A 27,912-nucleotide genomic window follows, 5' to 3' on the forward strand; every position below is an offset into this window, starting at 1 on the left:
CGTGACCCCCGGAAGCAGTTCCTCGCGGTCTCCACGCCTGAGGAGACGTGTAGGGGCCGGGTTCGGCTCTCGTTGAACTCTCACCCGGAGCGCAGGGGTTTCTTCTTCCGGGACAAGATGGCGCCGTCCACGCCGCTGTTGACAGGTGAGTCCCGAACGAGCGAGTGACTCTTCGGAGTACTTTGTTCTTGCGTCTTTGTCCGTGAGAGCCACAGACCAGCCTGGGAGTCTGACCCTCCCTTCCTTGTGACTTGCGGAGGGGCCAGGTCTCCTTTTGGTTTTCTCGAGTCTGGTGTGGCGATCGGAAGCAAGGCCTCGGACTCTGGGACCCCCACCTCCCGTTCCGCCATCCGTCATTCCTCCCTGCTGTCTCTTCTCCCGCGGGAATGGGAGCGGGGGCGGGAACGGGTTGGGTTTGTGAGCCCCGGTCTGCCATGCCACACTGCAGCGGCGTGGGCCCTTACGTCACTGGCACCGGGTCACGTGGGAAGGTGACCACGCGGTGGCCCACACTGAGGGCAGCTGGGCTCGGTCGCAGCCCTGCTCCGGTGCGGCCCGGGGCCCAGTGGGGACGGGAAGCTGCGGGTGGCCCGCGGTTTGCGGTGGACGCAGAGACACAGTGTAGCCGCGCTGCGAGCGAAACGGTCGCAGCGATTTAGAAGCCGAACAGCAGAAGGCTGCAGAGGCCGAGGCAGTTTGCCGCGCTGCGGATGGCGGCCCTGGCCGTGGACAGTGCCCGGAGCACGCGGGGCCAGGGCGAGGCTGCGAACCCTGAGGGCTGAGAGGGGACGACGTCTCTCATCCGCCCATGGCTCTGCTGCAGGACATTCCCGCCACGTCGCGAGAGGAACTTCACGAAGCTTTTGCGCTTCCCGTCCATTCTTCAACCTAAGATCCGTGCCCACTCCTCTTCAGTCAGACTCCACGAGTCATTCACCAAACATGTGATCAGTTGCTGACTGTAGTCTCAGCTAGGTCACATGCCAAGCTGAGGCTTTATTTTTCCGATGGGACTGGGATTTGAACTCAGGGCTTCACTCTTGCCAAGCGGGTGTTCTACCGTGTGAGCCACACCTCCAGTCCATTTTGCTCTGGTTATTTTGGGGAGGGGATCTCACCAACTATTTGTCTGTCTGGTCTCGAAACACGATCCTCCTAATCTCAGCCTCAAAAATAGTTGGGATTATAGGTGTAAGCCACTAGCACTCTCTTGAGGCTATTTAAATGGCACAATTATGTAATTAAATGAATTTTTGCCCTACCTTGAAAAAGTTAAGGACGTTTTTACAATTTTTCAATACTAAATGACTTTCTGAACTCTAAATAAAAATTAACACATTTAAGTCTGAAAAGATTCCCCTCTTTTGAGGCAGTGTAAATCCCACACTGTGCTAAATAGCACAGCATGTGGACACCTTTAACTCTTGGATTAGCTCTTGACACCATTTCCTTACATCTTACCTTATTTTGTGTTCCTTCAATACTGAGTTGCTTATTAGATCTCTTTAAACAGTAATCTTCACTTTAGGATTAGCCTATTTCTTCTGTGAGTTTGGCAATCTTTTCATGTCTTCAAATGAATTTCAGACATCATTGCTCTGTGAGGCCTTTCCTCACACTTCCCAAGTAGTCACTCCCTGGTCTATTTTGTTTGTCAGATACACTTAATTCCCTCCCTCCACTCCCTCCCACCCCCTGCTAGACTGAGATTCTTGATGTCAGGGACAGGCTCTTAGGCGTCCCTGCCTTCTCAGTACCCAGTCCAGAACCTAGTAAACAGTAGGCATGCTGAATGTTTAGTGGAAGAATAAATTAATGAAGGATCACTCCTTCATTTGTAGCCAAATGAATGAAGAATGACAGTTTTCTAAAAGTGCTTAAAATCAAGGTCTTCGTAGGAGTTTAAAGGTTATCTGTTCATTCTTCCCCTCATAGTCACATATTCTTAGAGGCCCAGAGGGTTTCTTCATGAGATTCAGACTGCACTACAAACCACAGGTCAGGATTTTACTCATCCTTCCTTCCACTCTCTAGAGCAGTAGCTCAAGTGGTGGAGCACCTGCCTAGCAAGCATGTGGCCCTGAGTTCAAATCCCTACCACCAAAAAAAACCTTTCACACACTCTTAGTTTAAGTGTTTCATTTAATAATGGATTTCTCTTTTACTTCTGAAATCTTTTGCTAAACTTACACTCGTGGGATTTTAGATCTGTGAAAAATTTGGAGATTGTCCAGTAAATTTTATTAGTCACAACTCTAACAGAAAGCCAGACCAGGTGTAAAAAGAGGATTAAAAAAAAAAACTTCACGTAACCTAAAAGATGTAGTTAGATTTGGTCCACATGTGACTCAGATAATCTGTTTTTCTTCATCACCTGGAGCTCATTCCCTTTCATTCAGTTCTCTCTCGAGAAGCTGACATTCAGCCAACTTGGCAGCTCCAAAGAAACAGCATGTTTTTACCAGTGATCCCGGTAAAAGTCCTGGGCAGACTGACCTTGGCTTGGCTTGGCTCTTCCTCATCTTTGCATCAGTCAACTTTTCATCAGGTTAAGACCAAATTATATTCTCACCCCTGATAGTTCTTAAAGGAAATGAGTGCCTCCTTAAGGAAAGGACTTGATGTTAGGTGTATGAAACCCATATTGTCTAATCTTCCTAATTGAAGTCACTGAATAACTTATTCAAAATTGAGTCATTTCTTTGAATCCATAGGTAGTTCAGCAGATGTAAGGGTGGAAAGAGGTTTGCTTTTGTCTTTGCATAACTAAGGTTTGAACTCAGGGCCTCACACTTGCTAGGCAGGCACTCTAGCAGTTGAGCCACTCTGCCAGCCCCCAGCACACTGTCTTGACTTCACACTCTATTCACTTTCCCATTCAGACACTTCTAATTAAGATGGGTCCCTTATTAGAAAATTATTTATAGAAAATTGTTGCATTAAAATGAAAAGCTTGCTTTGAGCCCATATTTTTGCTTATACTTACTTATAAAACAGTTTGTATTCTGTTATGAACTCCAGTTTGTGTTTTTCCTATTAAACTTTGTATCTCCATTTGTTCAAATTTGTATGAACAAGTTGCATAAACTGATTATTTAATGTAGTAAAGTGTCTTAGAGATCCAAAATGTCTTGGGACCTTTCTCTTAGTTAGACTTCGATAAAGGAACACAGGAAATAAAGTAGCTGTTTTACATAGTGGTTTATCTATTTGAGCAAAACTCATGACCCAATATGATTATTGTAATCGTATTTTTTGTAAGCATCATGAACAAAGAACATTGTCTTAATGTAATGGGGTAATGAGGATTCAATGGTGTCGTTAGAGCTGGGTGCCAGTGGCTCACACCTACAATCCTAGCTACTTAGGAGGCAGAGATCAGGAGGATCGAGATTCAAAGTCAGCCTGGACAAATAGTCCAAGAGACCCTATCTCAAAAATACCCTTCAAACCCGTGGAGTGGCTTAAAGTGTAGGCCCCAAGTTCAAACCCCAGTACTGCAAAAAAAAAAAAAAAAACCTACAGTATCATTAGCTTGTACTTTTATCTCAGAATATGTTTTTTGTTTTTTTAACATTTGATAACTATACACCATTCTGGGGAAAACTTAATCTTGTCAACAAAACATTACCAAAAAATGATGTGTTTTGTTTTTTGGTTTTTGGGTTTTTTTTTAAAGAAAAGCACTTGAGGGCTGGTAGAATGGCTCAAGCAGTAGTGCCCCTGCCTAGCAAGTGTGAGGCCCAGTACCACCTAAAAATAAAGCACTTCATTTTGATATCATTAAAGGCTCACAGAAGTTGCAAAAACAGGGAAGACAGTCCTTCTCCCTAGCTTTCCCCAGTGATAACAGTTTATATAACCATAATAACAAAACCAGGACATTGACCCTGGTGCAATATGTTTACTAAGCTACAATCTATATTTAGATGGGGGGGGTATGTGTAGTACTGAGAAATTTTGTCACGTATATAAATTTATATAACTGCCACTCCACCATCAGAATATACATCTGCTCTGTCACCTCCAAAGAGCCCTTGTGCTACCCTTTCACAGTAAAATCCTCTTCCAGTTCTAACCCTTGACAATCACTGATCTGTCCTATATCACAACAAATTTGTCATTTCAAGCTGGGCACCAGTGTCTCACATCTGTAATCCCAGTTACTTGGGAGGCTGAGGTCAGGAGAATTGCAGTTCCAGGCCAGCTGGGGTGAATAGTTTATGAGACCCTATCTCCAAAATAACCAGAGCAATATTCGTGTAAACTTTTAAAAGAGATGAGTGATAAAGCTAACCCTTATCTGTAAGTTTTTAATTTGTATTTTTACATCCCATGTACAAAACCATTTTTTCCCAACAGTGTCGGGGTTTTTTGAGGGGTTTTTTTTTTTTTGGTTTTCTGTTTTGCATTTGGGGTTGTAAAAGAAAGAACACTATCTTTTTTTTTTTTTTTTCACTTCAGTGACTTTAAGACAAATTAGTCCTAAACTCTGATGCAAAAAAAAAACCAAAAAATAATAATAACCAAACCAAAATGGACCGGAGGTATGGCTCAAGCAATAGAGCACCTGCTTTGCAAGTCGGAAGCCCTGAGTTCAAACCCCAATCCCACCAAAAAAAAAAAAAAAAAAATTGTCATTTCAAGAGTGTGGAATAGCTGGGTGCCAGTGGTTCACACCTGTAATCTAGCTCACTCTGGAGGCAAGGATCAGGAAGATTGCAGATCGAAGCCAGTCCTGGGCAAACTGTTCTTGAGACCCTATTTCAAAAACAACCATCACAAAAAAAGGCTGGTGGAGTGACTTAAGTGGTAAGAGCACCAAGAGCACCTGCCTAGCAAGAGCACCAAGAGCACCTGCCTAGCAAGCATGAGGTAAAAAGAGTGTTATGTAGCTGAATTATAGAAAACACAGCCTTCAGGGGTTTGTGTTCAAAGTTTTCTTTATTTTGAATAAGAGCATGTGCCTGTTGAAAGGCAGTTGACTAATTTGACTCAAGATTTTGCTTTTCCCAAAACCAGGAATTGGAGACCACATGAGACTTTGAATACTACTTGATTAGAAAGACATGGCATTTTTCACACTGGCTTTTAAAATGTCAAGTGTTGCCTTCTACCATTTTGGGTTAATAGTCTACGTGATGAAGTGTCTTTATTTTCTTGCTACCCTCCTTTGGGGTTCTCACCTATCTTTAGTTTGGGATATAGGTCTGAAATACGAATTTTAGAAAAGGAGAACATTCTACTGGCCTAGAATAACCTGGGAGTGTCTACTGCTGTCGCCAGAAATGCTGCTTTATGAGTTCTGGGGTGTACCTACCCCATTAGTAATGGACAAAACTGCAGAATTTCCCAGGAGACATTGTGGTTGATGATAACAGGAAAAATCAGATGGGGAGGACCACGGCTGCCCTAGAACACTGGGAAGCTTTCTTCTTTCTCCTCTTGCTAGTCAGTGCTGGCGTGTGCTGTGGGGCCAAGCTGTGAGGGTAATGGAACACAGTTGGATTGCAGTAGCATTCTCCTTTTTTATCGGAGGGTGGGGAGGAACAGTATGGTAGGTGGGTATGTTATCACTTTGTGTGTGTCGTACTGGTCAGGGCCACACCTTGAGCCACTCCACCAGCCCTTTTTTGTGATGGGTTTTTTCAAGTTTATTCAAGCTCTTGAGAGCTACTTGCCTAGGGATGACTTCGAAGTGCGATCCTCCTGATCTCTGCCTCCTGAGTAGCTAGGAGTATAGATGTGAGTCACCAGTGCTGGCCTCTACTACTTCTTTATTAATTATCCCCCCTTTTTGTGGTGGTGCTGGGGTTTGAACTCAAAGCCTCACACTTCCTAAGCAGGTACTCTTACCACTTGAGCCACTCTGCCAGCCCTGTTATCCCTTTTGTGTTATTTTTCAAATAGTTTTTGCCTGGACGTGCCTGGACTATGATCCTCCTACGTACATGTCCCATGTAGCAAGGATAACATGTGTGCCACCACGCACAACTTTATTGGTTGAGGTAGGGTCTCCCTAACTTTTGCCAGAACTGGCCTCAAACCATGATCTTCCCTGTCTCGGCCTCCCAACCATCTAGGATTACAGGTGTGAGCCTCCATACCTGGCTGCGTTTACACTTTTTAACAATACTTCAGCTTTTTTTTTTTTTTTATTGACTGTGTCTTTATGCTGTCCTAGACCTGTTTATGACTTCTGAAAGCTCTTAAGTGTTTTAGATCCACAGCAGCTTTGTGAAAGGGACCTCATACTGGCAAAATGTTGATGTAATGTAGGTATAAGTATCATCTTAATATTTGGTCCCTAATTTTAAAGTTTCATTTTCTATTAATCCCCTAAATGTTTATTAAAACGTTAATTATTAAGAAATAATGGCCATCCTCTTCTAAGTCCCAGCACATCCCATGCAGCATTGCAGCAATGCTGCACTGTTTTGCCTGTGTGCTGAGAGAATTTCAGTACGTTAAGGACTTGAACTCAGGCCTGGGGATGGAGCCAATGATAGAGGTCATGCTTAGCTTATGCAAGACCCTGGGTTAATCCCCAGTGTCCCTCCACCCACCCACATACATACACACAAGCCACTACATAGTTTTTAAATCTAGGGCAACGTTTTCCTGACACAAGACATTTTATAAATGTCACTAGAGATTTTTAGAATGGATAACTTCCATGTTTAATTCAAGTTGTAACAATAAACCTGGGTTTTTTGAAATCACTCTTTTTTGAGACAAGGTCTTTCTGTGTAGCACAAGGCTGGCCTTAAGCTCTCAGTCCTCCTGCCTCAGCCTCTCCAGTGCTGGAATTATAGGCATAGTGGGCAGTTCTGCCAAGCCTAGACTGAAATCACTTTCTTGAGTGCAGTGATGGATTCATTAAAAAAAAAAAAAAATCCCAAATGCTTAGGCCATACAAGAGCTGCATAGGAGTCAGCCCATACAGTCTTTAAGTGGCTGTGTAAGGGGTTTGGATTTTGAAATATACAGGGTACTTTGTTAGGCTCCATCTAATCTAGGGAACCCAAAAGGGCAGTCGTGTTCCCAGAATAGCTGAGTCTAGTGTCCTGCTGAGAAAACATGGTATCCAGTTCTGTGCTTGTGGATGCCTAGCAAAAAGCCCATGGTGCAGTTGTTTGTTCATGCATTTACTTCTGACTCTACCCAACTGGCAGCTCCACGTAGACGCAAACACCGTCCTGTTCATTGGTGGTGGGTCTTTAACTTGTATTTAACTGTAAATTGTTTGCTTTGTGACTACTGGATACCTGAAATTGGAGCTACTTAATTCTTGGGTAGAATACCAGTGTTTTCTGATAGCTGACTCTTGACAGACTGTGAGAAGGGGAAGGAAATAGGTGCCAGAATTGGAGCTAGGGTCTACCGGGAAAGTTTGCTGCTTTCCCGGTAATGAAGAGAAGGGTGGAAGATTTGTGACTAGCTAGCAGAAAATTAAGCAGATATGCCAGTAGCCACAGATCTGTTGCTGCTAGCCAAAACTGTAGCTGATAAAATGTGATTTGTCACAATGACCTTTTCAAAATGCAAATCTGGTCTAAAAAAGGCCTAGAACTCCTGGGGTTTCTGGCATTATTCAGCTGCCAGCCTCAATGTTCTTCTGATTTTCTTTCCCAGCCTCATCTCCATCCTGCCATCCAGCCTTCTTCCCACTGTTCTGACACTCTGTTCTTTCTCTTGCCATGGACTTTTTGAACTTACTGCTCTATCGCTTATGTGTTTTCATACTTTCGTATCAATGTAGAAGTCCCTTGAGGATACTTTCCTAATCTTTTTTTAGGTCAGAACTCACTATCATGCACTGTGTGCACCATCCAGCTTCCTTTGTGGTACTAAATGCAGTATGTTGGTTATTTGATTGCTATGTGCTGAATTCAATGAGGTCTGACACAAGACTGATCACCCTTCCTGTTGTATCTCCAGTGTTCAACCATGAGACCCAGGAGGCAGTTTTTGTTGTTTTGCTTACTTTTTTTTAATAGTAAGCATTTCTGAATGAATGAATGAATTTATTTGGGTCAGCATCCAGTTCAGCAATTTTGGGAAGAATCATTAACTCTCCAGACATTTTATTTGTTGCATCCTAAACTTTGTCCCCACTTCGTTTTTTAGGATATTACTGTCATTGGGCCTTAGTAAATGAATGTGTCTGATTCTACTTGTTTTCTTAGTTTAAGGAACTATACATACTAACAATGCCTTATACTTCTAAGAATGTCAAATATATGTTACACTTTCACGTTTAATGTGAAGCATATGGTGCTTCTGTGTTTCAGTGTTTTGTTTTACAGATTAGGTCAGAGATTCAGAGATAATGATGTATCTGAGGTTCCACAATCACTCACCAACCTGATACGGTCTCAGTTCGCCCTTTCCACTACACCACAACTGCCTTTGTTTTGTTAGTAACAATAAGTTTCAAAGTTTTTATAGAAGTTAGCTGTGTGCTTTTATGTAAGAAAGTGTGCCTTTTAATGTTCTATACTTCAATGAAATATTTAATGATTTTGTTAATATTTTGCAAGCTTTGTAAAAAAAAAAAAAACCTTAAAAATATAGTTTGAGTCCTTATTTCCTTATTAGCGAGATAACAGTGGTTCTTTCTATTTTGTTTCTTTAGTCCGTGGCTCTGAAGGACTGTACATGGTGAATGGACCACCGCATTTTACTGAAAGCACAATATTTCCAAGGTATGGCTCGTTTGGGTGGAAGACATGAAGGTAATATGCAGTGCATTCTGAATTGTCTTCATTGTTCAAGAAAGGAAAAAAACCAGATAAGCTACTTTCTTGGGACATCTTATATAATAACAGAAGGTGGAAAGAATCCATAATCTTTATCAAAGAAAATGATCTTCAAATTTGGAGATGATAGCTTAAAGCTGTTTGAAAGATAGAGGGAAACAGTAGTGAGGAAAGTGTGGACATTAGTAGAGTGAGTGCAAGCCTTTAGTTTAGAAAAGATTTATCTCTGGAAAAGAGAAAAATTTGTAAACGTGATGATCAAGTCACTGCAGGTAATCTTCACAACATCAGAGAATGAAAATGGTGTAAAAAAAGGAAGGAAATAAAATATAATGTGCATAGTATGTAGCTAAATAGATGTGTTTTCCAAAAAAGAAAATGGAAGGGAACCAAAAACTAGTAAACCTGACTACTTCTAGGCGGAGACATATCTGTGAATGAACTCTGGAGTACATTTACAGTTTTGACTTTGGAGTGTGTAATTGTTGTAAATAATAAAATTGAATACTTAAAAAGGAAAGGTGAAACAAATGACCCAGCATGTAGGTGATGCATAATCATATAAAGACCTCAAAATTCTGAAATACATTCAGTAGTTTCATTGTTGACTGCAGGTCGATATCATCATTTAAATCTGTTGTACAATTAATTAATCAATGTGTTAGTTAACTTTATGTCACTGTAATCTGTTACCTAAGGGAACAGTTGCCTATTTCAGCTCATGGCTTCAGAGGTTTCAGCCCACGGTCAGTCCGGTTGGTCCCATGTACTTGGGCAGAACATCATGGCACCAGGAGCGTGTGGCAGAGGCTTCTTCACTTTATGGTGAACAGAAGCAGAGAGGAGCAGCAATAGCAACGGGTCAGGGCAAGATACAGCACCCCCAAAGCATGCCCCAGTGACCTACTTCCTGCAGTCAGGCCCAACCTTCCACAGTTCTACCATCTCCCGAGGATGTATTCAAATTTCTAATCCAACAGTGGATTAAACCCTTCTGTAGGCCAGAGCATTTATGGTGTAATCATCTCTGGAAATGCCTTCAGGGTCACTAGTGCCTTACTATCTATTTCCTAGGCATTTCTCCATCCAATCAAGTTGACAATCAAGTTTAACCTTCAATGGTTATATTAACACCACTAGGGACATTCTGAATTGTTTTTGTTGTTGGCACCTTTTTAGAAAGAAATATGTTGGTAGAGCACATCACAAAATAATAAACAACAACCAAAAAAAACACCCAAAATCCCAAAGTCTCAGAACCACCTGAAAAGTTTGTGAAACATGAAAACACAGAATGAGAATGAGACTGAGAAGAAAGTGGCACACATCCATATGAACTCATGGTTTCTCTTCGTAGCAATATTTGTAAGCTGGGCACTTGTGGCTCACACTTGTAATCCTAGCTACTTGAGAGGCTGAGATCAGGAGGATGGAGGTTTGAGGCCAGCCTGAGCAAATAGTTGTCAAAGCCCCATCTCCAAAATTGTTGTAGGACACCAATTAATTGTCTGTTGGACAGACAGGGCACCAAAGCTTTCAGGAAGCAAGTTTTTTTAAGCAGGCCAGTTTCGACTCAGCGGACTGTCCAAAGGCTGAGCCCCAAGAACAAAGAGGACTTTCCTCATATACCATTTAGAGCAGGTTACAGAAATGGGGGGGTACAGCTTGTCCCATACATGGTCACATATTATTTCATTGGCCATTTTAACCTTGGGTGAGGTGACCCTTCTCTGTTCTTGCCCCAGGTGCTACTTGACATTCCTCAAACCGGTTTTTTTGTTTGTTTGTTTCACTGTTGCACTTATTATCTCTCATCATCTCCCTCATCGTTTCTCATTATTTCCCTTCCCCCTCCTTGTCTTCCTGCCACAAAATAACCAGAGCAAAATGGACTGGAGGTGTGGCTCAAGTGGTAGAGTACCTGCTTTGCAAGTGCGAAGCCCTGAGTTCAAACCCCAGTCACAACAACAAAACCAAAATCAAAACATTTGTATTTCTTACTGAAAAGGCCAGGAAGCAGTAATGACCCAGTACTGAATAGCCCTGCCTCCCAGATCGTGATCTCCAAATACTAGTTTGAGAGAGCATTAGAGTATACTCTTTCGAATACCAGTTCTTGAAGAAGTGTTTAACTTGAGGTCTAGGGCAGAAAATGCAAGTTCAGGTAGGGACATCTCGTGCTGGAAAGCAAGGGAGCTGTAGATGGCTATCGGGGTTTGTAAAAAAGTCATAGGAGTCAGCTGAAAGAATGAAACGTGAAGTGTGTAAATAAAAATACGTTTGCCCTCTAAATGTTATTCATCAGCATTGGTTGCTGATACGGTCCTTGATTTTGCTTTGATTATTGGTAAAAGGTGAGAGTCAAGCTTTTGTCTTTTCTGTACAAACTGTACATTAGAGTAACCAAATAGTCCATGAGGGAAGGTTCTTTGTAGAATTTTAGTTAATATATGCAGAAAGAATAATGAGGTGACATAGTCACTATTCGTAATTCCAAAGAAATCACAGGTGTACACCAGTGTTCCCAAGCGGTAGCCTGCGTTAGAATCATCTGAACAGGACTGGGGATGTGCTCAGTCAGTAGAGCATGTGTGGAGCCCCCAAGTGAGTCTCCACCGTTGCAAAACAACAAATAACAACCAAGCAACAAAAAGCTCACCTATGTCTCAGAACCACCTGAAAAATTTATAAAATGTGAAAACAGATTGTGGCTTCTGCCTCATATTTTCTGATTCATTAGATCAGGGCCCAGTAATTTGCATCTTTAACAAATTCCCAGGTGATAGTGGTGGGGCAAGGCTTGCACCTGACTTTCAAAGCCACCAAGACTTGCTGAAATCACTAGATTAACTGTTGATAACTGTTGATGGAGAGCTTTATGATCAGAATTACCATCAGCTGAATTTACCAACCAGAACTTATTAGGCTCAGTTCTCTAGAACCTTGGTATAGGAAATATGGATGCCATACCAGCCCTATTGGAGTCACCTGTGAACCAGTGGAGACGTGCAACATCCCAGCCCCACCCAACTTGCTGACAGAATCTGTACTTTAGCCAGATCCTCAGATGATTTACAGGTACAGTCATGTTTGAGAAGCACTACCCTAGAAAACAGTCTGCAGCAGGCAGAGTTCTGTGTTGTACCTCACTGGGATGGCAGTGAGGGGAAAAGGAAGTGAGGTGGAGGAAGAGGGCACTGAGAGACCATCTGAGTTCAGTCGTCATTCTTATAAATCGTTTGCATGATGGCTTAGAAGTGACATTTTATAATTTACACACATACATAAATCTGTGAGAAATGACTAATGTGAAAGAAAATGAAGACTTAAGTAGATCAGAGTAGGCTTTAATCATAGGCCAACACCAGGAGGAATTTAATCAGGATAACTGTAACATCCTGCCTTAAGGTTTGGGGATGAGTCACACAAGTATAGGGCAGGGACGTCTTGTTCATAGCTGTTCATGTGAGAACTAGATTTTAAAAGGTTTTGTGAACTGCAGACCATTGTGAGCCACTGCAAATGCACAAATAGCACCTTCAGTTAAATCAGTGCAGAGATGTGTCCTGCATAAGAAGGCTGTATGGTCAGTCTTGGTGCATTTGTTCTGTAGCAACTCAGGCTCGGTATTAGCACGAAGTTGTCATCTGGGGTTGTGACTACACTAATTGGCATCTCCATACACTCACAAACACAGTGCTGTTTGGGTCCTCTTCACTAAGGGTGTGTGTTGTCAAAGCAGCCATCCCAGTGCTAAAAACTTGGATTGGTCTATAGACTATTGCAGAGAGGTCAGATTTTCCACAGATGCTGTGCGACATTCTGCATCAGCATTCATTTCATGTGAAGATCCTCTTCACTGTGTGCAGTCTGTCTACACAGGAGAAATCCATGGACCACCTTTGTTCATCAAGTCTAGGGGCACTGGCCGTTCCTGTTTTGCCATGCAGGTCTGGGGCACTCCTCACAGAGTCTGTGTTTAAATCCTTCAGCCATCTGAGGATCAGGGCTGACAGCTGGTAACTCACATCCAGTGACATTTTGGAGGTTTGCACCCAGACTGGTTATTCACCCAAAATGGATCCATTTCTCAAGATTTATCTCTTGGTGTAAAATCAGTTCCCAGCTTGTATTACAGTGGTTGTTGGCATTCCATTTTAAGAGAGAAAGGATTTTGGCAGACTAAAGCATTGTATAACTATTTTCTAAAGTTTGTGTAAGTCCTTAGTCATTAAATTAATAGATTGTGGACTTTATAGTCAGATTTTTTAAAGTATGAATGCCTATTAATTTAAACATTTTTTTTTGTCATTTTCAGAGAATCTGGAAAAAATTGCAAAGTCTATACCTTTAGTAAGGATGGGACCTTGTTTGCCTGGGGCAATGGAGAAAAGTTAGTATTCATTTATATAACATTGTATTTTATGTGTGTCCTGAGTATAAACATAACTGGCTTGATCTGAATAACATATTTGGGTGTTGTTAATAATATCCATCTTTTAATGGCATATGTTGTGAGACAACTTTGAACACCTTCAAAGAGGTTTCTGTATGCATGCTGTGACTTACTTGTGTTAGTGACTTAGAATTAAAAGTTAATATATAGAAGCATGATTAATTTGATACTGAAGACATTCAGAAGTTGTTTTCAATAGTGTGTAAATTATTGGTTAGGATTTCTTAATTTCTGCTTTAACACTTAGAATAATTCTCTTGGATTGTTTATCTCAGATTTAGAAACTTTTTATCTTTGCTGTAAATTAATAGCTCTGCAGTCAGTATTGCTATTAGTCCTTTTGTATGTAAAAAATATATAAATTATTCAAAGGAATGTTTATCATGATTTATATTTCATAAAATATCAGATTACAAAATTGGTCTTGCAAGAAAATAATTGTTTTGATTAAATGCTTACATTTTCCTAAGAAAACTAGGCTTTTCTCATTTTCCAAAAAGTCAATTACAATATTCTATTTCGAAGTTAAGGAAAATGTCCAAATATTTGTTGCTAGGTTTAAACTTATTTTTTAAGAGAGGAAAATGTATGCATTACTTTGAAATGTTGTTTTTAATTTTAAATGTTCTTTATAGTGGTAATATTGTATCTTCCAACTGTCAGGCAAATTGAATTAAACATGTTTGATTGGGGGGGTGTTGTTTTGTTTTGTTTTACAGTACTAGGGCTTGAACTCAGGGCCTACACTTTGAGCCACTCCCCCAGCCCTATTTTTGTGAGGGTTTTTCTTTTTGAGATAGGGTCTTACAAACTATTCCCAGCTGGTTTTGAACTGTAAAACCTCCTGATCTCTGCCTCCTGAGTAGCTGGGATTACAGGTGTGAACCATCGGCACCCATCTTAAACATGATTTTTAAAGTTAATTACTGAAGAGTGTTGGATTAGTTGATTGCCTTTTATATCTATAAGTATCTGACAAATTAGCTTTCTAATTAAACTAATCAGTTTCTTTTTTATTTTTTAAGTTATTGAATTCAGCCAATAAATTCCTCTCAAGTTATTAACAATATAGTCACGTTGTATCTTACGCACACTGGTAACAGCCTTAATCTTAGCTTCAAAGGTAGGATATTCTCAAATTTTCTTTCTTTTGAAGTAACCTATTTATTAAGGTTTAATAAACCTTAAGGTTTAATAGATATTTAAGTTTTATTTATTTAATCCATATTTTAGTTACATTGTTTGGAGTCAGCAGAAACATACTACCCAGTGATATGTTCAGGACTTCTTTTTGCTTTCTATTTGTAAGTTAGCCTGTACTCTCACCTTACTTGATCAAATCAGTCTATATTCTTATATCTCGCTTATATTCCCACTTTCCCTCCTGTTGGATTCGACTCTTAACATTTTTAGTGTGTCCCCATCTGCCTTTTTAAATGTCATGTCCACCATTTACTAGATATTTTCTGTATCAGATGCTAGTAGCATTTATTTCCCTTCAAGTGCTGTGGTCACAGTGGTACACACTGTTCAACACGAGAGAATCAGATACAAGGTGTTATTGTGGCTCAGTTTTTAGTGAAGTCAGAAATGATGATTTTTTTTCTTAACAAGAATTTAAAAAAAAAACCCTTCATTAAGCAGAAAAAGGAAAAAAGGTTCGTGTAATTTTAAATGTGTATTTATAGTAATTTACAAATAATTGTGTATATGTGTATGTTTTTAAACAGTGTGCCATAATCTCTTACCCTTACCAGCCACTGCTTATCCAAACCTTGGTGTCCTCCTCAGACCTGAGTAGAACAAAATTTCACTCAGCAATTTCTGAAATAAGATGGTATATTATTTTTTTTTACCCCAGAAAGTTTGGGAGTAGCACAGAAAAGCAGGTCAGGCGGAACTGGCTTCAGAAGCTTGGCTCTGCACTTGTCAGTAGTGTGATCTTGGGCTGATGAACTCATTTGATTTTCCTGAGTCTAAATTCAACCTTTCGTAAAATAGAGATAATGACAGTCACGAGTCTTGTGAGTGTTAAGTAAGAGAATTTACAGTGGCTAGGCCACTCGATGGTGCACAGGAACCCAACATATGAACTGCTTTTCTGACATTGGTCAGTCTTATCTTTCAGAGACGGCTTTTGAGGCCTCAGAAGACATCAGAAGTCGTCTTAACTGATTTCCCCAGCTGCCACAGCTTCCACTATGCAAATGAGAAAAGCATACTTGCCATCCTGTTTGTAACTCAGCCCTTGCTTCAGCGTGATAAACTTCAGCTCTCTGCTGGGCTCTGGTGGCTCATGCCTGTAATTCTAGCTGTTCAGGAAGCAGAGATCAGGAGGATCGAGGTTCAAAGCCAGCCCCAGAGCTCTCTGCAGTTTAGCTTTGGGTAACTTTGTGTTCACTTCCAGGACATCTTGTTTCCTTTTCAGCTGAAAGTCAAATCATTCTGGAATCTTTCTGTTAATTCTGTATTATTTCCCAACACTGCCCTTATATAGGGCTTCTCTTGTGTATTTGATTTTAGTTCAGGTGTCTCCTGGATGTTTTCTAGAACTAACTGAAATTGATTTATATGAAAATGAGCATTTAGAGTGATGTGTATTTGAGAAGAGCTATGAATGTCTTGTCAGTGTTGCTCTAATATAAAATGGAATTTCATTGCTAAAGTAATTTCTTCTGAAACCAGAGTCAGTATCATCAGTGTCACTGACAAGGGACTCCTGCACTCCTTCGACCTCCCAAAGGCAGTTTGCCTGGAATTCTCACCAAAAAACACTGTCCTGGCCACATGGCAGCCTTATACAAGTAAGTATTTCCCATGAAAAAATATTCTGACAGGACCAATTTAATTTAATGGGGAAAAAAGTTTCTAACTCTAGAAGACAGTGATTAGTCCTTATAATTATAAGTGGTGTTTGTGAATATCTGTGATCAGCAGTTAGTTATATTCTCCAGATATAGCGTGTTGAAGGTGGCACTGGGGACAAGAGCCCCTTGTCCCCAGGGATTATGTCCAGGGAGTGCCCCTTCCCCACCTTGGCTAAGCACTGAGGGGGAGGTGTGATAGCAAAATGAGCATGAATTTCAGATTTGTTTCCTTCACAATTTGGTGATAGAAGGCTCGCTCTTCTGGAGATCCTACCGTCTCCTCGTGATGATTTCCTCATCTTGAATACTTCAGAACTCTGCCTTGCCTCTCAGTCCTGGCACCCCGTTTCGCCAGCATCGCTAGTTGTGTGGTTGGAGCCATTCTTAAGTAAAATAAGGTCATACACTTGAATGTATGCACTGCATGCCCAGCAGCAATAGCCACCATGACCAAGGAGGTGCAAATGCTGCACAAGCGTCCCAGGTGTGACAGAGAGGGTGATGGCATGCAATGTGAACTGTGTGGAAGTTTCCATTTAATATTTTTTGCTGTGGTTGACTATAGAGAACTGATTCTTCAGAAAGTGAACCCACTGATGGGGGAGCTACTGTGTATAGTAAGATTGTAACTGAAGGGAAATATATAGACATAACATCTAAGAGATGCATGTGGTGTGTCAAAGAGCAGGAAGCAGACTGGCTGTAGTGATGCACATCTATAATCCCAGGACTTGGGAGCAATGATCATTGGAACCATTCTGGGTTACATAACAAAAGCTGGGCAAAATCTTCTTTTTGGGATTTGTGTGTGTGTGTGAGTGTGGTACTGGGATTTGAACTCAGGGCCCTGCTCTTGCTAGGCAGTGGTTGTACCATTTGAGCCACATCCCAGCACCTTTTTGCTTCAGTTATTTTTCAGATAGACTCACTTTTTTGCCCAAAAGAAGCCTGGGATCCATCCTCTTACCTGCACCCTCTTGTGTGGTTGGGATGATGGGCGCACCATCACACCCAGCTTGTTCTTTGAAATAGGGTCTTGCTACCTGTTCTGCCTGGGCTGGTCTAGAGCTGTGCTCCTCCTATCTGTACCTCCCTGTAAGGATTACAGGCATGAGCCACTGTGCCTGGCAGGGTGTTTTATTCCTTCGAGTCATAGGCTATAATGAATCCTATTGTCCAACTAAATAAAGAGGAAATTGAGACTCGTGGATGATTTTGTGTAAGTTTTTTCATGACTTATAAGCACAACTTCCATTATTTAATCCATTTGTCTGTAATTCATATCTAATTAATAAATTTAAAAACCTCAAGTATTCTTACAGCCTGTAGCAATCAATCATTTGGTCAATCAGCTCCCATGTAATTTCAGGGCTTTAGGAAGCTGGCAAGGCAAGCTGGCTTAGGGCAGCCTCTCACTTGATCTTCATAGCGCTGCTCAAATGTCCTCTGAGGATGAAATCTTACATGTACTAGGGGACAATTACTGCAAACAAACAAATGGTTTTCATTGCAGCTTCTAAAGACGGCACGGCTGGGACGCCCAACTTGCAGCTCTACGATGTGAAAACTGGGATGTGTTTGAAATCTTTCATACAGAAAAAAATGCAGAATTGGTAAGTTCAAGCTTTAAAGCACTAAGTGTTTACACGGCAGTCTAAGATCACTATAGTGTGTTTGTCTCTCTGGTATTGGCTTTGAAAATAGGCCAAAATCTAAATGATTGAAGATTTTGCATACAAGAATGTAACAGCATAAAAACATGACCTTTATTTAGTCCTTAAAAAGAAAGGAACAATATTTTTCTTTTATATACACTGTTTAATAAAACAATCAATAACAAACTTGATATACTTATGAGTATTTTTTCTTAAACAGTAAACGCAAACTTTAACACGTTAACATGATGTTATAGTCTGTGTCTTTTTTTTATACTCTTTCTTTTTGACATAGGTGTCCATCCTGGTCAGACGACGAAATCATTTGTGCCCGAAATGTTAACAACGAAGTTCACTTCTTTGAAAACAACAATTTTAGTAAGGAAAGATTTATTAAATAATTGCATTTATTTTCAATGTATACAGTCTTCACTTGATGCATCACAGGTCGTCCTAAGTACTGTTTGTAGTAATTGTTGTTCTGTCCATTTACCTAGTTATATAAGTCTAAGTCCCAGTGAAGTTTCTGTAATGCAGCGATTTTGCTTTATAATAACTTTTTTATTAGATAAAATTAAGAGTTTAGAATAGTTTTCCTGTGCTTAAATTGAAATTTCAGATTTTAAAAAATTTTTATTTTAAACACAGAAGTGGACTCCAGTTCTCATAGCCATTAGCCATTCACATGTCCAATTCTCATGTCTCTCAGTGAGCTGTGAGCCGAAGCAGGTAAATCTACCAGGAAAGAGTTCAGTGAACTGCTGAAGATTCCGGCCCTTCATTTCTTTCTTTTTTTTTTTTTTTTATTGTTTTATTATTTAGGCCCTTCATTTCTAATCATGAAATATCTGGTCACTGTTCAAATGCCTAGTGACTGCAGATGTCACGATTTGTTAAGACTCAGATCCATACAAGTTACCACACTGCAGGCGTTTGATGTGTCTGTGGTTTCCCCCTACCTCTTCTTCTCCCATTGTAATTTATCATTGAAGCAAGTTTAGTTACCTTGCACATTTTCTCCTCTGAATGTTGCTTTCATAATTAACATGTAATTTAGCATGTTCATCTATAAATTACTAGTTGGATTTAGGGTTGGTTAGCTTTAGGGGTGTTTTTTGGTGGATGAGGGCAAGACTACCTTATGAGGTGGTCTTTTATCAAGAAGTCTACAACATTTGGTTGTCTTTAATTTTGTAGGTTTAGCCGATGTTAGGGTTCAATTTCTACATGCATTATTTCATTGTTATCCCCCCTTCCTTCTTACTTATTAACTGGACTACTCCTATCTGCTGTCTGGCTACGTAGTTGTACATTTATATAGAACTCCCTTTCAGTTCTAACATGAAGGTATGTGCTCTTTCTGACAGTCCTTATTGTACCTTTTAGTTTTTTCTCCTGGATTTAAAAATGTGCCCCAGTCCATCGGAGTAACTATTCTGATTGGTGCTCACCTTCCCTCCTCCTTATTCACTTAGTCTAATGACTTCTTTCCTGTAAATAAGCTGGTCCAGGACTATCTTGTACATTTCCTGACGCATACCTTGGTTCAGCAAAGAGGCAGCACTTTTTACTTAACCTTTCACCTCGAAGCTCTGTTCCATTAACCAGAGTAGCACTATTGTTAGTAACTTGGGTTGGGCTGCCTAGGCCAGAGTAACAGTGAATGAATATTATCAGCCATTGTGGCTGGCATTTTGCTCATCGTTGTCATTATGTGCTTATCACATTGGCTTCACATTCTGTACTAGCAGACCGGTGCCAGTCTTTCCCATGTGATGGGCCCTAGACTCCTTCACTCAGAGGTGAAGGAGAAGAGAGCCCGTGTTTATAGAACATGTGCCATTTGCCTGGCTTTGCATTCTTAAAGTTGATGGCTGGGCGTTAGGTGGTATGGTCTTCATTTGCTCAAGCTTGCACAGTTAGTGAGTGGGTGAGTGTCTGGCTCCCAGCCCATGCCTTTTCCACTGCCTACTCTGCCTCGCCTGCGTGAGGCGACTGTGAGCAGTGCTGGTGTTGGGTACATTGTCTAATGTCTTCACAGTTTAGAGTGCTCAATTTATTGGCTTTGGTCATCATCTAACACCATTTACTCTCTTTTCTTTAGACACAATTGCAAATAAATTACATTTGCAAAAAATTAATGATTTTGTTTTATCACCTGGACCCCAGCCATACAAGGTACTTGCTGTCATTTTGTTTATATGAATTATAAGCCTTTCCCCAGACTTACCAACTGTAAAAACATGTCTATCTTAGTTTATATGCTTTAAGAATTCAGCGGTGGCTTACGTCTGTATTTTAGGTGGCTGTCTATGTTCCAGGAAGTAAAGGTGCACCTTCGTTTGTTAGATTGTATCAGTACCCCAACTTTGCTGGACCTCATGCCGCCCTAGCCAATAAAAGTTTCTTTAAAGCTGATAAAGTTACCATGCTTTGGAATAAAAAAGGTATGATAAGTATATTTTATTCCTCATCTCGTTTATCAAGTGCTTGTTTAGACTTTGTCCTAGATGTTTTTAAAAATATTTAAATTGAGTGTTGACCTAATTAAAGTCTTTGCCATTCCAGCTACTGCTGTGCTGGTAATAGCTAGCACAGAAGTCGACAAGACAGGAGCTTCCTACTATGGAGAGCAAACCCTGCACTACATCGCCACAAACGGAGAGAGTGCCGTGGTACAGCTGCGTGAGTGCATCAGCAGGCTGCCTATGGGAAAGTCAGGGCCTCAAAAGGAAGTGTGCCAAGAGGATGGTCAAGTGACCAAACTCACATGCTTGAGAGTGGCAAGATAAAATTCCTCTAAAGAGGCTTAAAACCATCTTCAAACGCACCCTGTCCTGACAGAATCTGACCCTTAATCTGAGTTACGCCAGCACTTGGTAGTACAAAAGACTTCCCATTGTGGGAGTTCTTTGAGGACATGTTGAGCTGATTGTGATCTAGTGAGTTGGGTGTCACCTTCAGATCCAAGAGCATTCCCACTCCATTCTTGTTTAAGAGTTTTAAAATACTAGCAGCACAGTATAAACAATGGCCACTTAAACAAAGGTAACGGAAGGAAAGGTTCCCTGCACAGCAACCAAAATAAAAACACATACGCCTATGGGAAGAAAACTTTCAAATTCTGTAGGGGGCCAAATGACTAACTTTAGTAAGAGTTTACATTTAAATCCCATGGAGTTTAAATTAGATTAACTGGTTCTAAAGTTAACATTGAACACTGAACATATACAAGAATATTCTGAAAATGTTTCTAAGAGGAGCATGGCACGGAGTTTTGAAGTTCTCAGACTACTAGATATTTTATTTACTTACATTTTTTTGGCAGTACTGGGGTTTGAACTCAGGGCATCACGCTTGCTAGGCAGGCACAAGGGAGCAGTATGAGAAAAGATGAATATTCTTAATGTATCAAGTAAACCAAGTAAAAATCCAGTCAGTAACTGGACAGAAATTAGGCACAGAACAGTAAAAGTCAATCTGCAGACAAGAGGTGAGATTATGTTAAGAATGTAAACAAGGAGGTACACATCCCACACACTGAATTCAGGGCCTCTACCACTTGAGCCAGATTTTCAGAAAGGGCCTTGTATCAACTTTGCCTGGGCTGGCCTCAGACCCCAATCTTGCTGTGTCTCCCTCCCAGGTAGCTAGGATTACGGGTAGGAACCACCACACCCAGCCCAAGATACACATTTTGACCTAATAGATTGTCAAAGATAACAATATAAAACCCTAGAGCATGAGAGTGAGGGGAACCTGTACCACCAGAACTGTTGATAGGCATGTGAGTCGGTATACCTCTTTAAAGGGCATTTTGGTGGCATATTACCAACTACATATACACGCCCTTTGACCTTGCAGTTGCACTCCTACAAATAGATTTGTGTGCACGTCAGTGGAGAAACACGCAGCACAGTGCAGCTGAGGAAGTGTGTGGCAGGTCTTAACGTACCTGTGCTGAAACTCTCCACACTACAGAGCTAAGTGGAACAGTAGAGATGGAGGGCTTGTTCATGCATGTAAGATGCTTCAGCTCAACAGAAATATTCCAAAAAGATGTGCAACAAACACAACGGCTGCCTCTGTCTGGGCACTTGTTTCTGTGGCATGTTTGTATTTTTATTGCCATGTGTATATCTTGCCATTCCAGACAATATTTGTAGGGGCATGGCAGCATGCTTCTGTGTCCTTGTCCTGGCACTTGGGAGGCTGAGGCCAGCAGAGTGTTCACTCAGGAGTTTAAGACCAGCCTGAGTAACATGTGACCCCCTCCCCCATCCCAAAACAATGGTTTTTTGCTGGGCATTGGTGGCTCACCTATGTAATCCTAGCTACTTGGGAGGCTGAGATTGTGAGGATCATGGTTCAGCCAGCCCAGGGAAATAGTTGAAGTGACCCCATCTCCAAACCAACCAGAGCAAAGAGCACTAGAGGAGTGCCTCAAGTGGTAGAGCGCCTGCTTTCAAGTGTGAAGCTGAGTTCACACCCCAGTCCCATCAAAAAAAAAAAAAAAAAGTTTTTGTTTTTAATTAGTGGTAATCAACTATCACTATAAGTCCTATAGGTTCCCATGAGCCCACCGTGCCAAGTGTTTAAATAACCAAGATTCAGCAGAAGTTCTTAAATGCATTTATTGTCTCCATGGTACATCATGTGAGAATTTTTTAATTTTAATATGCCTTGAAATTTTTAAGGTTTTTACTATGCAACATATTCATGACTGCTATATATTTGTAATGTGTTCTGATAAATATTATATTCATATAATTCTTTATTGCTAATTTGGATGCTGTTTTCTTTCTCTAGCAAAAAATGGCCCCATTTATGATGTAGTCTGGAACTCCAGTTCCACTGAGTTTTGTGCTGTTTATGGTTTTATGCCTGCCAAAGCGACGATTTTCAACTTGAAGTGTGATCCTGTGTTTGACTTTGGAACCGGGCCTCGCAACGCAGCCTTCTACAGCCCCCAGGGGCAGATCTTGGTCCTGGCTGGATTCGGCAACCTGCGGGGACAGATGGAAGTGTGGGATGTCAGGAACTACAAACTCATCTCCAAGCCCGTGGCTTCCGATTCCACACACTTCGCCTGGTGCCCGGATGGTGAGCACATCCTGACAGCCACGTGTGCTCCCCGACTGCGGGTCAACAATGGCTACAAGATTTGGCACTACACAGGCTCCATCTTGCACAAGTACGATGTGCCATCAAATGGAGAATTGTGGCAGGTTTCTTGGCAGCCGTTTTTGGAAGGAATATTTCCAGCAAAAGCAATAACCTACCAAGCTGTCCCCAGTGAAGTCCCCAGTGAGGAACCCAAAGCTGCAACAGCGTACAGACCCCCTGCTTTGAGAAATAAGCCTGTGACCAACTCCAAGCTCGTAAGTAACATTTCACTGCCGTGGTGAGAAGAGCTTTCCTCCGGGGGCGTTCTTTAGACCTTGTTCTTATGTGCTTGTGTTGCTTGGTTTCTCATTAGGATCACTGAGGCTCTCCTGCTAAAGGCACTGACTGCTCATATCATTAAGCTGACAAGTTAATATGAAAGGATTCACGTTTTTAAATGTCTGAGGAAATAACTGAGTAAGACTCACTAGCTTTGTAGATCAAGGGCAAGCTGGTATGGAAGGTGCTAGTGAGTAGGAGAGGGTAACACATGGGAACACTTGGGTCCCTCCAAAGGCTGTGGCAGCTACATATGGGCGCCGACAGCTGGTTCTTTGCCTGGGAAGTTTAGGTGCAGTTTGCCAAAGAGCTTGATTTTTCGAGGCAAAATGGATCTGGATTTGTCTGTGGTGTTTCTCAAATTTAAAAACAATATTGTTTAAACAAAACAGCATTTCACCACCTTTCCGATGATGTTATGACTAGAGTATCAGTTAGATTCTAACATGGTTTAGAAATGTTAGCATTTCAGCCAGGGATGGTAGTACTTAGGTGTAAAGTCAGCACTCAGGTGGTGGAGGCAGGAGGATCTCACATTCAAAACCATACCTTGTCTCAACAAACAAAACAGGGCTGGCAGAGAGGCTTCAGTGGTAGAGTGCCTGCCTAGCAAGCATGAGACCCTGAGTGCCACCAAAAACAATAACAACAAAAGTTAACATTCATAGCTCAGGGAAGAGCACTGATTAGCGCCTGGCTTTCTGTGACAGTGTTAATAAATAAAAGTGCTCCAACAATGAGCAGCAGTGTTATTGATGACCTTGAAAAAGCTGTGAGCTGGGGCCGTTCCAAGCGAAAGAGGTTGTGAGGTCACTTAACGACTAGGCGCTCAGGAAAGTACATGTTTTTCCAAAGGATAAATATTGTATCCTCTCCTCACTGCCACAGAAATTAAAGAACAACACTTTCTTCTTCACTAAGCAAAATGTTGGGAACTTCTGTTCTATTGAAATGTTCTATTTGAACAGTGCTTAATCTTCTCATCTCTGATTTTGTGAGGAATTGTGTCAAGAAACAAGTGCGACAGCTTGGTTACTGTTGATGAGACTCAGATCAAAGAGAGCTCAGAAGAAGCTGTTGTTAGTGTCCAGTTTTATAAGAATTGTGTGTTTCTAGTAGTACAAGAAACATTCCAGATTTGCTGGCTCTTCTATAACTAACAGATAACGGAAGACCCTCATTAAATATGTCCGACAGTTGGAAGTGTGCTGCTGCTAATAAGAACACTTGAAGTGTTCCTTGCCAGTGATCTTAAAATAACCTTGAGAACAAAATTTGTCCTAAACTAGCAAGTGTACAATTTGTTATTGCGTGTGCTTTTTGAAACTTGCCTCTATTTTAGTGTTGTTTATTTTACATTTCCATAGCATGAAGAGGAACCACCCCAGAATATGAAACCACATCCAGGGAACGATAAACCGTTATCCAAAACAGCCCTTAAAAATCAAAGGAAGCATGAAGCAAAGAAAGCTGCGAAGCAGGTGTCTGGATATCTGGAGGACCAACCTCCTTAAAACGGAATAAACAAAAAGCCGGTTCATTTAGCTTTTACCTACCTAAGGTTTCACAAACCTTAACAAGCTGTGTTCTAATGAAGTGTGGTTGGAGGTGGACTTGAATAGCCAGGATGTCTCTTTTCTGTTTGCCTGTGACTTCCTAAGTAATCAGTATAAGACTGACTGTTCGTTCCCATCAGTACGATGAAGTTCTGGGGATAATCAGCTTAGAAAGAGGTTTATCTGACTCACGGGTTTGGAGGCTCTAGTCCATGGTTGTTTGGCCCTGTTTCCCTGGTACCGTGGCAGCCAGCACGTGAGGGTAGAGCATGAGGGAAGCAAAACCACTCATCACGAGTAGCACTACCCTAGGGCCTTTGCAGGTACAGGCAACATTTAAACCACAGGAGTGACAAAGGAAACATTAAAACCTGAGATCCCAGTGGGATTCAATAGTGTGTTCCTTATTGTGGAACCTGTGTGAAGTGGTGTCGTTTGCTTTCTTTTAAAGCATGTATTTATTAAGAGAGACTGGAAATTACATGACTATAAAATTATGTTGTCACTCAATATATTGCTATGTGAATACAGCTGAGAGTCTAAATAACAAAAGTACACAGCGAAATTGTTGTAAAATAATATTTGTTCATATAGTTGAGAAAACACAGCAGCGTGACAGTTGACAGATAATTGTGATCCTGCATGGCTCATGATGACAGGTGATCAGCTGGGCTGAGAATGGCTGGTTATTGAAGTTGTGGTAACCCCTTTTTTGAAATTCAGGCAGAGTGAGTACCTTAGTCTGTTCAGATACTGCAACAAAATACTTTAGATTGACTAATTGTTTTTTGTTTTATTTTATTTTTTGCAGTAAAGTGAGAGTGTTTCTTGGGATAGGAAGATAGAAAAGAGTAGAGCCACAGAGCTGGGAGGGTTCCCAAAAGAGGGTTGCCCTAGACTGGGTAATTTTTAAGGAACAGAAATCTATTTCATACCGTTCTGGAGCCCCAAGGTAGGGTGCCTAGAGATTAATGTTTGCTGTTTCTCAGTGACACTGCCTTGTATGTTCTTCACTTGGTGGAGGGGGCAAGGGAGGTCCCTTGAGCCTCTTTTGTAAGGATACTAATCCCATGCATGTGCAGCACTCGTGGCTAGGTGGTTTCCCGAAGCCCCCTCCCCATCGCATCACATCAGTCTCCAGTTCCAGCATCCAGACCACAGCAGTGGCACCTGGAGAATATCCAAAAGCTTGTAGTGCTGTTGACTGGTACAGAGCCTCCAAGTTTACTCAACAATATGAGAATATGTAGCATACCTCATGAGACCTTTAATTCAGACATTTGGCTTCTGTATTTTATGTATCAAGACAATGTTGATTGAAATACTTTAAATAATTAAAGTTTTTAAAATACTTCCTTCAGGGAGCAAGGAGTGACACGAGTCCACATTTGGCACCTACTCCTGCCCCACAGAGCACACCACGCAACCCTGTCATCCCGTCAACTTCTGGTGACCCTGAAGTAGACAAAAAAATTAAGAACCTAAAGAAGGTGAGCCGTAAATGAAGCATGGATTTGTATATTGGAAGAGGTACAGGAGAATTATATCAAGAGGAACGGTACTTAGTATTTCCTTAGATACCCATGCAGTAGCGGGCAGCAAATATTTTATTCCAGCTTTGAAGATAAAGCAGGTAGAAAAACAAGTTTACTAACTTGCCAGATCGCACCCAGTGTGTGGCAACCCTGCATAAACCAGGGCTCCAGAGCTGCGTGTGGGGTTTCTCTTGGAGCCAGAGACATTGTCCAGGTGCAATGAGGTGTTCAAACAAATGCTGAAATAATCTACCCTAGCACTGTAAATGCCTTTCCTGGTAGAAATGTGAGAGACTTAATTCTCTTTACTCAGGTTTCATGTTCAGATGACAGTTGTTAATAAGAAAATTTGCATTAGAACGAGACTCCCTTCCTTCCTCTTGACTGAGATTTCTTGTTCACAGAAACTGAAGGCCATTGAGCAGCTGAAGGAACAAGCCACAGCTGGGAAACAGCTGGAGAAAAACCAGGTATTTCCTGCAGTTTTCACGTGGGCTCCTCGGCCTGCTTGTTACATAAGCAGCTTTCTGATCAAGAGAAGGAGTATGTAGATTTAAGATAATTGTTTTGAAACTGTGTACCATGTGTTTTTAATACTTTTACAGTTTTTCATGGGGAGATATGTGAGGGATTTTTTCGAGATAGGGTCTGGCAAACTATTTGCCCAGGCTGGCTTCGAACCTCCATCCTCCTGATTTCTGTCTCCTGAGTAGTACAGCCATAAACCACCAGTGCTGGGCACATTAGAATGTTTCTAATCTGGTTTTTTTGGTTTTTTGGGGGGGTTTTTTTTGCAGTACTCAGGGCCTTCACCTTGAGCCACTCCACCAGCCCTATTTTTGTGAAGGTTTTTTCGAGATACGGTCTCTCTAACTATTTGCCCTGGCTGGCTTTGAACCGCAGTCCTCCTGATCTCTGCCTCCTGAGTAGCTAGGATTACAGGCATGAGCCACCGGTGCAAGGCTTCTAATCTGTATTTTGTTTGTTTGTTTGTTTTTGGTGGTACCAGGGTTTGAACTCAGGGACGCTCTAACACTTGAGCCACTCTACCAGCCTAATCTGCATTTTTGAATCTGTGTCTAACAGTGGGTCTGATAAAGTGTAAGAAATACTTTAGTAAGTTTTTTTTCCTATACTGTTTCATTTACAGGTCTAATAATTACTTCATTTCCTATTTAATAATTTCATTGTTTTAAACCTTTCTAGTTGGAGAAAATTCAAAAAGAGACAGCCCTTCTCCAGGAGCTGGAAGATTTGGAGCTGGGTATTTGAACATTCCCAGAAAGCCAGCTGGTCACCAGAAAGAAATCAGTGCGAACACCTCTTCCTGTGAGCCTTGCAGGGGTGTTCATGGAACATCCACGCACCCTCGTTTAATTTGCCCAGGATTCTGCACACGTGGAGTTATTTAATTATGTCTATTAAACTGACATTTACACCTCCTCCTGTATCACGTCAGTATGTCACAACGAAAAGGGTTCATGAATTTTTCAGCTAAGCTTGTTTAGTAGGGACAGTATTTACTTTATAAATGAATAAAGGACATTTTACATTTATGTTTTTGCCTTAAGTTTGTCGGTACAGTTCATGCCCAAGAAGAAGAAGCAGGAACCAGTCATTTACTGGTCTCCTCACA

General features: G+C 41.2%; 1 protein-coding gene across 1 annotated transcript; it reads left to right on the forward strand.

Annotated features, from left to right (window-relative positions):
* On the forward strand, positions 1-27,832 carry Eif2a (eukaryotic translation initiation factor 2A). Its single transcript, XM_020156333.2, has 14 exons — positions 1-145; positions 8,639-8,708; positions 13,081-13,155; positions 15,904-16,022; positions 17,599-17,698; positions 18,036-18,118; positions 19,845-19,918; positions 20,043-20,187; positions 20,309-20,425; positions 22,550-23,121; positions 24,553-24,666; positions 26,103-26,231; positions 26,681-26,746; positions 27,483-27,832. Exons 1-14 carry the CDS (start codon positions 118-120, stop codon positions 27,546-27,548), a joined length of 1,758 nt encoding a protein of 585 aa, XP_020011922.1. The 5' UTR covers positions 1-117; the 3' UTR covers positions 27,549-27,832.
* Positions 27,833-27,912: the final 80 nt, after the last annotated feature.

This window comes from Castor canadensis, chromosome 17, assembly GCF_047511655.1.
Source record: "Castor canadensis chromosome 17, mCasCan1.hap1v2, whole genome shotgun sequence".
Taxonomy (NCBI): Eukaryota; Metazoa; Chordata; class Mammalia; order Rodentia; family Castoridae; genus Castor; species Castor canadensis.